Source organism: Corvus hawaiiensis, chromosome 5, assembly GCF_020740725.1.
Source record: "Corvus hawaiiensis isolate bCorHaw1 chromosome 5, bCorHaw1.pri.cur, whole genome shotgun sequence".
Taxonomy (NCBI): domain Eukaryota; kingdom Metazoa; phylum Chordata; class Aves; order Passeriformes; family Corvidae; genus Corvus; species Corvus hawaiiensis.
This window is the reverse complement of record NC_063217.1, coordinates 9,373,552-9,385,005: the sequence shown is the minus strand read 5'-3', so window position 1 is coordinate 9,385,005 and position 11,454 is coordinate 9,373,552. Positions and strand designations below refer to the sequence as shown.

At 44.2% G+C, this 11,454-nt stretch overlaps 1 protein-coding gene and 1 long non-coding RNA gene across 2 annotated transcripts in view; one reads left to right on the top strand and one right to left on the bottom strand.

The window, feature by feature from the left end:
• Positions 1-5,563: 5,563 nt before the first annotated feature.
• CFAP99 (cilia and flagella associated protein 99) overlaps positions 5,564-11,454 on the bottom strand; it is a 51,585-nt gene continuing 45,694 nt past the window's right edge. The window contains exons 15-16 of the mRNA XM_048305100.1: positions 6,392-6,551; positions 5,564-5,788 (exon numbers count right to left, since the gene is read on the bottom strand). Coding sequence (XP_048161057.1) covers positions 5,621-5,788; positions 6,392-6,551 — 328 coding nt within the window. The 3' untranslated portion in view covers positions 5,564-5,620. The remainder of the gene's footprint in view (positions 5,789-6,391; positions 6,552-11,454) is intronic.
• LOC125326640 lies at positions 5,960-6,843 on the top strand. Its single transcript, XR_007203923.1, has 2 exons — positions 5,960-6,580; positions 6,791-6,843. It is a non-coding gene; the product is annotated as an uncharacterized LOC125326640 (long non-coding RNA).

Here is an 11,454-nt window from a genome sequence, read left to right as displayed (position 1 = left end):
CGGCAGCGGCGCACGGCAGCGCCCGCCCTCACGCGCCCACCATTGGCGGAGCCGCGGGCTTGCGCCCCGCCGAGTGGCCGGCGCGCACGTCATTCAGACGGCGGTGAGACGGGCGGCCTCGCCTCCTCTGGTGCCGCGCGGCGCTCAGGGAGTTGTAGTTCCGCGCGGGCGTGCGGCCTGTGCGGGGCTCTCGGGGCCCGCTGCCTCCTCTCGCCGCTCCTCGGGAAAGATCTCCTGGTCCTCGGGTTAGTTCGGCCCTGACAGATCCTGAAAGGAACGGTCGAAGCCAGATCATGCTTTTGCTGTCTTCTCCGGAGCTGTTGTACCTGAAGGTGGAGTGTGTGTGAGCTCTAGGGTGGTGTCCCCACTGCAGCCCGTCCGTCTTCTGGAAACGTTTCACAGAACCTCAGAATCACGGAATCAATTAGGTCGGAAAAGACCTTTGAGATCATCAAATCCAACCTAGACTGAACACCATCATGTCAACCAGAGTGTTATAAAGTGCTCATGCAGAAGGAGCAATTAATGGAATGCTATGTGGTGGTTACTGCACATTGCAACAAGCCAAGTCAGCCCGATCCAGTTCCTTCAGAAACATTGTGCGGCTTTTATACCAAGAGCGAAAAACACCACCATATATGGAACACCACCAGGGTTCCTGAAGACCCTCAAGAGGCCTTTCTGAGGCTCACTGAGCAAACCCAGGCAACTTCATATCTAAGACTTTTCTGATTAATGTATACACCACGGTATAAGGAAGATAATAAACTAATAGGGGGCATCCAAAGGAGTGTGACTGTATTGGTTTGGCACAGCCTGGTTTTAGGGTAGCAGGGGGGCCACAAAAATGGCTTCTGTGAGGAAGCTGCTGGAAGCTTCCCACCATGTCTGGCTGAGCCAATGTCTGATGGCTGTGAAGATGGACATGCTGCTGGCCAAAACTGGGCCAATGAGAGAGGTTGGTAGCGCCTCTGTGATGACATATTTAAGAAGAAAATCAAAACAAAGTCACAAGATTTTGGATTCGAGTCAGAGAAGAGGAGGTGAGAACATGTGAGGGAGAAGAACATGGTGACACCAAGGTCAGTGAAGGAGGGGCAGGAGGTGGTCCAGGCGCTGGAGCAGAGATTCCTCTGCAGGCTGTGGTGCAGACCATGGTGCAGCAGCTGTGCCCCTGCAGCCCGTGGGGATCCACGGGGGATGCAGAGATCCACCCGCAGCCCGTGGGGAGGTGCCCAGGCCGGAGCGGGTGGATGCCTGGAGGAGGCTGTGCTCCAGTGGAAGACGCAGTAGAGAGAGGGCCCTGCTTCCAGGCTGGAGCAGCCTGTCCTTGGAGGACTGCACCCTGTGGAAAGAGAGCCCCAGCACAGCAGTTCTGGGAGGGCTGTGTGCCCGTGGGAGGGGCTCACGCCGCAGCAGGTGCGGTGTGGCTGCTGCTCCTGAGAATGGACCCACGCCAGGGAAGTTCAGGAGAACTGTCTCCCGTGGGAGGGACCCCATGGCCTCACAGGGGAAGACTCCTCTCCTGGAGCAGCAGAAGGAAGTCTCGGTGATGGACTGACCGAACCCCCGTGCCCTGTCTCTCTGCACTGTCGGTGAGGAGGGAGAGGCTGGGAGTGGAAGGTGTTCTAAAGGCTTATTTTACTTCTCATTATCCTCCTCTGATTCTCTTAGTAATAAATTCACATCGCCACTGAAGTTGAGCCTGTTTTGCCCTTGAAGTGTTTCTCCTGGTCCTTATCTCACTCATGAATCGTTTGTTAATTTTTTTTCCTTTTCCCTCCTCTGCCCAGCTGTGGCAGGGGAGGGTGAGCGAGCGGCTCTCATGGGTGCCTGGCATTGGGCCAGTGTCAAACCACAACAGCGACAAAGATGGTGAAGGGCCTTGAGAGGAAGCTGTATGAGGAGCGGCTGAGGGCACCTGGTCTGTTCAGCCTGGAGGAGACTGAGGAGAGCCCTCAGTTACAAGTAGGGGGTCGGGAGAGAATATAAGGTCCCGAGTACTCAGCCAATGGGAAAGGGGCCAGGGACCACCCTCGGCCGGGAAAGGGTATAAAATGTAGCCACTTTGTTGGAGGGTGTGTGTGCGTTCGGCTCTGGGGGAGGGAGACACACACCGGCTCAGGTGAATCGTTACTAATAAACAGTTTTCTTTTGCTTCGACGACTTTGTCCTCATATAATGGTATCTAAAAGTTAGTTTATTTCTAACCGTCCTGTGCAGGGCCAGGAGTTGGACTCAGTGATCCTTGTGGATCCCTTCCAACTCAGCATATTCTGTGGTTCTGTGATCCCTGGCTAATAAATATGCATATCATCCTGAGGCAGGCATGCATGTTAGGCCAAGTTGCCATCCGGTGCTGTAATAAAGTACTGCCTGCTTCTTAATACTACATTGGTATTAAGGAGTTTTATTCGTGATTTTTGGTGTCAAGACCATGGCCATGTCCAGTCTTTTCTTAAACACCTCTAGGGATGGTGACTCCACCACCTCCTTGGGAAGTCCATTCCGATAGCTAATCACCCTTTCTGTAAAGAAATTATTTTTCTCAGTGTGTTTCCAAAAAATGGGGTAAAATTCATCAGAGCCATCAATGTGGGAGATTGTTACTCTTGGAACAATTACTCCAGATCCAATGTCTAACTCAGAAACACTTGCAGAGGTGTTTCAAGGCCCTCACCTCACTATCAAAAAGGGTTTTCCCCAACAGCTTTCCCTTCGTGCAATGAGCATCTGTCCTCTGGATTCTTACCGCTCTCTGCCTGGCAATTTGGCTGTTTGTATATGAACTGGTAGCTTTCCCTGGTGACTTGTCTTTCCTCCTCCTCCTCTGGATGAGGAGTGCTGGAGATTTGTACTAGGTATTTTTTTTCCTTGCCGTCCCTACATAACCATCTCTATGTCTTTTATTTAAATAATAAATCATCTGTGTTCTCTAGAGCAGGTTGGATTACCTGGCATGGCAGTCACTGAGCGTGGGCTTTCCCTCATTCCTGAGGCTGATGTGGAAGAGGGAGCCAAATGCCACCAAGCAGTGACTGTGTTATGTGAGTGGTGAGCACCGTGTCCAGTGCCTGTCACATGGCAAAACCCCCTGGTCTTCCTCAGGTAATCTGGGCCTTGTTACACCTCCTTACACTGTAGTGGCATGTGAAGGCTTCTGTGGTACGGCTGTTTGCGTTGACATGAGAGACCTCTGGAATGTGCAGCTTCCAGCACTATAAATGTTTCCTCATGAGTCCGTCACTATGATCAGACAGGTGCAACCTCTGATTTTGTTACTCTGTTTTTGATGGATGATTTCAGAGTTAGCCTTGTTCACTCAGGCTCCTCTTTTTGACTGCAAATGGTGTAACAAATGTGTAAATGAATGACTCATGAATTATTCATCCACCTGTGTTTCCATGAAGCACGTGTAGAGGCATTGCTCACTCAATTATCCGTGTGTGGCTTCACCAGGTTGGTGGATGGTCCCTGCCACAGGCACCAGCTGAGGCAACAAGTCTCAATGAGCTGTGTGGCTTCACAGCTCACCTGGCTCCAGTGGCATTGCAGCTGCTTTCGTAACACAAGGCTAACAGGTCCCACCAGACCTTTGATGGCTCTGCATCGATCACCTCAGGTTTCCATGTATCACCCAGGAATACTAGGGAATGTGCTCTAGAAGCCAGTGGCAGAGCAGTTCTGGGTAGGATCTGCTGTGTCCAGCATCAAGTTCCACACATTTGTCAGGAGGAAGGTGGTATTTTTTGTTATTCTGCATATTCTGTTGCAAGACCTTCCATCACTGAAAAATCAATAGGCTAATATTGATACAAAAATACCAATATAGGAATAAATTGGTATTTTCTTCAAAACAAATTTTTCTACATTCCTCAAAACATTGATTCTGAAGATGACTTTATGCATCAGATCCCAAAGTAGCAATAGGGCTACTTGTGACCTCTGAAGGAAAAAATTCCACATCTGGATTACTGAGATTCCACTATTCCTCAGTCCTTTCATTAGAAAGCAAAGAAAATATGGAGAAGGAAATAATTCTGAATCAGCTTGATTGCAATTCTGTAAGAATTTTGAAAACTTGGTCCAAAATCACAGGGGAAGAAGCCTGCAGTATGATGGGGTTTTGAAATTTCCCCGACCTCCATATCTGCTTAATGATGCCTTTTTTTTTTTTTTTTTAATTCTTATGAAAAAGTTTAAGAAGAACTGTTCAGCCATGCAATATCCTAGACCATGACTGTCAGCTGTTAATTGCTGGCTTCTGGAAAATTGAGGTGTTAGAGTCACCACTTACCTTTGTTGCTCTGGAACACAGTGCAAAAGAATGCTGAACAATCACAAAGGAAGACAAACTCCCTGCTGCCAAGGGTTTTTCATTTAAAGATATTACAATACCCTACTGGATATGGTATCAAAGTTCCCTTTTCCCTTTGTAGTTCTGCTTCTATGATTCCTTCTTTTCACTCTCCTCTGTTCCTTAACTCTTGCTATGGAGCATAAGCCCTACCTGCATGGCCTTTGTGGACTACTAGAGCATTTACTTGGAGTGAAAAATACAGCACATTTTATCAGCTTGCAGGTTGTGGAAGTGATCTTCACAGCTAGATGGCAACAAAAGAATTCCATTAGACCTCCTTCAATAACAAGTGAGAAATGCAATGTTGTGGGAACATTAGAAGCAGCTGCCTCACTCTAATGTCAGTGACAGTCTCTTTCAATTTAAACATTTGCAATAGCCATAATTAAACACTTAGTAATTGGCACTGAGTTAAAACAGAAATACATTACGTAGTCTTACTGCTGGGCAGACTTTAATTCCGATTTATATGCTCCTTGGTTTTGTGCCTGGATAAGTTTTGTGATTTAAAGGCTGTTTTACACAGTATAGAAATTGTCACAGAGGGTAAATGATCTTCTCGGTGAGTAACAGAATTTTGACTTTTTCTGGAAGCAGCTCCCTAAAGAGATCAATGTTATGTTCTCCTTCCACTGTTTAAGGACTGAAGACATTTGCATCTGCAAATAGAGGCACGGTCTGCCTGGGTCACTGAATCTAGACTGGCTCCTGGATGCTTTCACATCATCTAAACCTTGTAAACAGTTTTCCCCTCATCCTCTAAAACAGCATTGAAACTGGCAATCCTCTTACATGATTAGTCATGTAAGAAGATGTGCTAGGAACTTGGGTTGGCCCTGCCTTCTGAAAAGATGCATGTGTAAACAAATGTTCCTTGGGGTTTGCCCTCATCTTTTTCTTTTGGAAAAATGAGCGTAGCAAACCATGGCATAATATACAAAACCAGAAATACAGGTCTCGACATTCTTACCCAGATATTTGCCATTATGCTGTAGGAGCTCTGATAATAAAGTTTCAGTTTCTTAAAGCTTTTGATTCTAGCAGAAAAAATCATTATATAATTAACCATTATATCATTATAAAATAACATAAATTCTATTACATCCCCCCCCCCCCCCCCCATTTTTATTCTATTGTGCCTGTAAGACCCACATTTTTCTAATCATACTGTAAAGGTAAAATAAAGAATAAAACTCAACCTTGTAGTGAATAGGTACACTGGGATATTTCCAGCAGGCCTGAATTTGTTCCAAATGTATTTTATTTTAGATCAGAGCGCAATACACAGGCTTTGGCTCCACTTCTTGCTGCTGCAATGAGCTCCCTTTTCTGAGCTGCTTCTCTGTCCATGAAACCATGCTGAAGGATTCTGAACTGTCTTTCCCGACTCTCTTCCAGTTCTTTCCAATGGTTCCATTGGAAAGAATCCTGCAGGGAAGACACAGAGATGATCAGACTGCAGGTGATACAGTGGTTCTCTTTAGAGAATACATTGAACTTCTATTTGACAATCCTGCTGGCTGACAACATGGTTTGTTTGCTAACGATTGGGAAACTTGTTAACATCAAACTTAGCATGATGAATAGAAAGGTAAGTGGAGTGGGTTGCCCAGTTTAGGATGACTTAAACACTGCTGCAACTCTCCACAAAACCAGGGGAATGATAAACTGTAACATGCCTTGGGTGAGAGCAGGGGTAAGCATCCCAATTTGGTGTGATGGGAAAGCTGGGAAAGACAAGAGTTGGAGAGGGGGTAAGATGCTGTCTTGATGGGGTAAGTGTGGTGGTAAGAGTGGGAAGGCAGGTGTTGAATGGATGAGCCCTGCTCTGTGGTAGCAGAATGTGTGACAAAAAGGTGAGGTCAAGGCCACGGCTGGAGAAATTGTGCCTATGCAGGAGGCAGGGTGTTGCTATTGCCAGCCATGTATGGCACCATCTGCCTCTGCCCCCTTGCCAGTGCTGGCAGTTGAGCAAAGGTCTGTGAACAGCAGGTCTATTGCAGAGCTTTTCTCCTTATGTAATAACCAGACCTTGTTTGACACGATTCTGGTTTTCTGGGGGATAATCTTTAAGAGTCCTTCTTGCTTTTTACGTTCCATTGTTTTTTCTGCAATCTTCTTCTGCAGGTTTAAAATGCGTTCATCTTTCGTGGGCCTTTCACCAGACTGGGACTTTTTCTTTTCTTCTTGCCTGAAAAGTCAAAAAGATACAATGAGAAGGTAAAATAATATCATCCCACAGAATAAGTCCATGTGAGCACATATTACCTTGGTAATGATGAATTTGCTCTTGCTTCTGAGAACCAGCTAGACTCATACTATATAAATCATATATTTTAATCATATATCTTTAATGTGATACTCACAACTTGCCTCTTCTTGTTTACAGAACAGCATTACTAAACCGTATAGGATATTTTTTTCCCACAGGATGCCATGATGACAATATCTGGAGTATTTCAAGCCTGACATGACATTCTTCAGAAAAAAAAAAAAGTGCAGAACCTGGAATGATACCACAGCTCTTTGCTTGTGCAAACTATGGAGTTTTCCTTATGTGATCATTAGTATTCATCTTGATTGCTGTATTCCTTGGCAAATAAAAGATATTCTTTTCTGTGTAATCCCAATGCCCAGATACAGAATCAATGGGATGGTGATGTATTAATTAAGGTTAGCTGCTCTGTGTGAACATAAATTGATAGCAACATGTGCAGCATAAAATTAAGGCATAACAGAGAGGTTATTTCATAGCCTTCCTTTTTCCTTCTCTTATATTGTCCCCACTTTTCTGTCCTCTGGAATTTACATTTTAGCTGGTTTTCATACTTTCACCTAATTGGCACAATTTACTCACAACTTCTCCATGTAGGTTACACCATGTTACATAGTGACTCACTTAATATCCAACTTTCTCTTTTATTCAACATTGACTTTGAATTTAGCTTAGTAAGATCAAATTGTAGAGTTAATATTATGTCATGAGAAGCTGTGATTCTCTGGCCAGATTTAGAAGTAAAGGAAGTGTCAGATCCTCCAAGGAATGCACACAATTGTATAGCCATGTTAGATCTGCTAGGTACAGCTGGCAAAGTTAGTTTTATTGTGGTGATGCGATACCTTTATTGTATTTTTAGGTAAGTTTTCTGTACCCCAATGGTTCATCCCTACCTTCCCCACTCCTATTCCCAGTTGGTTTCCCCCAGACCCAAGCCGCTCCCCGGTGCTCCCTACATGGTTGTTCTCCTCCCCTTGTTCTAGCTCTTTCCCTATCAATCACCCAAACCTCTCCTGTTGTTCCCGAAGGTCCAGTGTCCATCATCTGAAACCTCCCAATTTACCCTTATATGGTCCCCATCAATTCCCCGAGACCCTACCCCTCCGGATACCTCCCCCTTTGGAAATCCCTAAACCTCGATGCCCCATTGGGGCATGTGATCCCTTTCCCTCCTCCGCTTGAGGCTATTGGCCCAAGGAAATGTCTATCGTCGTCCATATCCCTCCCTCAGAGATTTCTATTGGTCCCCAGTTAAGCCATCCCCATTGTCACACCTCCCTTTCTAAGAGGTTCCCTGGGGCTGCTCGAGGCTTGTCTCTTGGGAGTTGTCTCCAATAAACTTGGATTATCCCGTGTGGTAAGCCTCCTTGGTACTTTTTATCCTCTCCCTCGTCCGGACTGCTGACAGCCACTGTGCCTGGAGCTTCAGCTCCCCTGGGCAGAGCTGAGCTCCTGAGGAGCAGCTTTAAAGCCGAGAGCCTCCAGCTGCTCCCCACTCCTGGCGCACACCGCAGGAGCTGGCCTGGGCAGTGGTCAGTGGCGGTCATTGCGACAGCTTTATAAAAGGTCTTTTATGTTTCCAGATAAAGACTCCAAATGGCCCAGAGTAAAGTGCACCAGGGCACTGTCCAGCTGATTCTGTAGCTGTCATTCTGCCAGTGGCAGGACAAGTTTCACAGACAAGTTTCCTTTTGAAGAGAAATGTTTTACAATTGAACTCTTTCCTTATATCTCGGGTGTTTTCAGTATAAGACACACTCTTTTCAAGAATCTGGCAGATGAGGAAGAAGGAAGAAGTTCCTTCTGATTCTAAACCCACCAATTTGCCTTTAAAAAGTGTCTGTATAAGAATCCAAGGATCCAAACACTTTCTTCATCTTGGGAGAGATGGCTTTTGCCCACCTTGTTACCTTTATCTTTGCTTATAGGAAACTCGGTGGCAGCAGTTTCCTTCAGTGCAGCCATTCCAGACTAGAGATCCCCAAATCCTCAGGAACTAGATGAAGGGGAAATATGACCTATGTTACATTCTGAAATGTGACTGTGAACTCTGAATAAGGGATGCAGTTAAGCTTGGCTTCTCGTTTCCAATTGCTTTCCTGAGACACTTCCTGAACCTCTCTGCTCCTTGTGTCATGCTATCTGGTTAGGATAACATTTCCTTATCCTCTTTGAGACTGTGATATACTCTGCTACACCGAGATTAATTTTTAACACTGTACTGTAAATCTAAAAATTGTGTACTATCACTTAATCTAATTGAGGACATGGGTTATTTCTACTTGCACTGTATCAAGGCATTGCATTCCAAAGGATATAGGAGAATATAACAGTAAGGTTTTAAGTAAATACTTGATGATTAAATCTTGTCAGTTGGAATAAACAACAAAACCTTTCCTTAAATGCAAATCCAGATTCTTGTAAATACAATTAAAGGAAATATGTCAAGAAGTTTAACATCATGAAGGAGCAGCAGCTGCTTCTGTATTAACATTGTAAATAGTTGCTTATTCCCAGAGTAATATTCATTCCTCTTCTACATGTAGTCTTGTGTCAGTCCTCTACACTATTCCAAAAAGCTGCCAATCCCATAGTTTTTCACATGCTACACCATATCATAACAGAAATTCCAAGAGGGGAAGGAATGAAAAAAGGAATTTTAAAGTTCTGGTTTTCTGTGGTCAGTTGAGAACTTTGAGGACTCAGGATAGAAAAACCTCTTATGATCTCTGTCACCTCATATCATGTATTTCCTAAGGAAGTAAGGTAACAGCCAGTCAGAATGGACTAGTACACAGAAAAATCCTCTCCAGATCAATAGAAAATTATGTGATAATTGATGAAAATTCTTCTCAGCTATATTTAAAAAATGGCGAATTTGAAGATTTGCACAGAGGTTTCCTCCTATAATCTATATTTGGCTCTTCATTTACATTTTCAAACTCCAGTTTTGCATCAAAAATATAAAGAGGTAGATGTATGACAGCTCTTAACTGACTCAATACTTGTAGGAGGTGGAGCAAAAATGACCACTTGGCCATTCTAGGCACCAAAATATCAAGCAGGTAGGACTGTATTTATAAGTTCAGCTTACAAAAAGGAGTCTTGTGCAATAAACACAAATATTTTTTAATAGCAGAATTACTTATAGTGCAATAAACATTTTTTTTAATTTTCTCATAGTCTCAGTGAGTAGGACTGTCTGTACTTCGCAGTACCTTGCCTCTTTCTGTCCATATAATTCTAAGTTACTGCAGTTAGCAAAGTGAATGTATCTAACTGTTAACAATTCACTGTTAACAATTCACTGTTAAGGCAGTCACTATTTTGACATATAAGAACACTACACTATTAGACTGATTACTATTTTGTACTAATGTGAGTAATTTAAGCACTCAAAATCTGACTCCCTCCCAATACAATTAACTTATTAGGCACCTAATTTTAGGTGGGGAAGTGATTGTTATTCATAACAGTGTTCTCCTTATTTGAAGTAAAAATTTTGAAGCTGTATAATCAAAGTTCAGTCACTGAATCACAGAATGGCTGAGTCTGGAAGGGACCTGTGGGGGTTATCTTGACTACTCCCATCTGTTTAAGCAGAGCCACCTTGAGCTGGTTGCCCAGGTCTGTGTCCAGATGGCTTTTGAACACCTCTAAGGATGGAAACTCCACAGCCTCTCTGGACAAGCTGTGCCAATGCTTGATCATCTTCACAGTAAAAAGGGTTTCCTGATACTCCTCTTGTCATCTTAATGGTCACCACTGAGAAAAGCCTGGCTTTGTTTTTTTTACAGCATCTCTTCTCATCTCATATTTCTGATCTGTCATTGCTGTTAAATTTCCCCCTTCTGTTTCAATGATAGTGAAGAACTCATTTCCTCCTCTTCCTTCTTCTCTTTCTCCTCCTTTTCCTCCTTTGGCTGCCTTCACACTATGCCCACCCTTTCCCAGTTCAGACCGAGAGAGGGGTTACACTCCTCTCAGTGTGTGTGGTCAGTGCCCCTTGTCAGGGAGGGGTTTGAGCACTGGCAGTGGCAGGGAGAGAAAGGAGTGCTTTGCCATCTTAGCAAACACACCATCATTGCTGAGAGCACCATCAGTGCTGAGAGCCCAGCGTGCTACACCATTACCCCAGTGTGAGATGGGGAAGTAGGGAACTTTTGAGCTCTGGGAGTCTGTACACCTTCCTCACATACAAGGAAGTCAAGGAGGATTAGTGCCACTCTCCTCTGACAGAACCTTAGGGGAACCTAAGGCATCATTTCAAGTACACAAGCATGTCACTTGAGTACATTAGCATGTGTTCAAACACACACAAATCTGCTGGTGCTCGAAAAAGCTGAGAACAGAATTGCTTGTCCACTTCAATGACAGTGCTGATTTTCAAACTGTGTGAAATTCTAGCAGTTAAAGGGACATCCTGCATATATACCATCCTGCAAGCACTCACAAAGCCACTGCTGTGATAGATGTCATGGCTTGCAGTCTATTAAAGGCCAATGTCTCTGTAATTTTTCATGTTCCATTTCCTATTTTGTTTAATATAGCTCATTATATGCTTGCACAATGTGCTTCTTTTGTGTAGATGTATGTCTGTAAATGATATTGAAAGGAACCTGCGTAGTAAGTTAGAGATTAAACTCCAGCTGTCACCAAAGCAGGTTTGTTCAGCAGTTTAGCTGCCATACTTTAGCTGATTAGCAATAGCCTTCAATATATGCAATTTAAGATCTAACATGTAATTTTATACTGATGCATAAGGCTAACTTATGAGGACCATTGGTAAGATTTGCTAGTCTACCCCTATAATGAT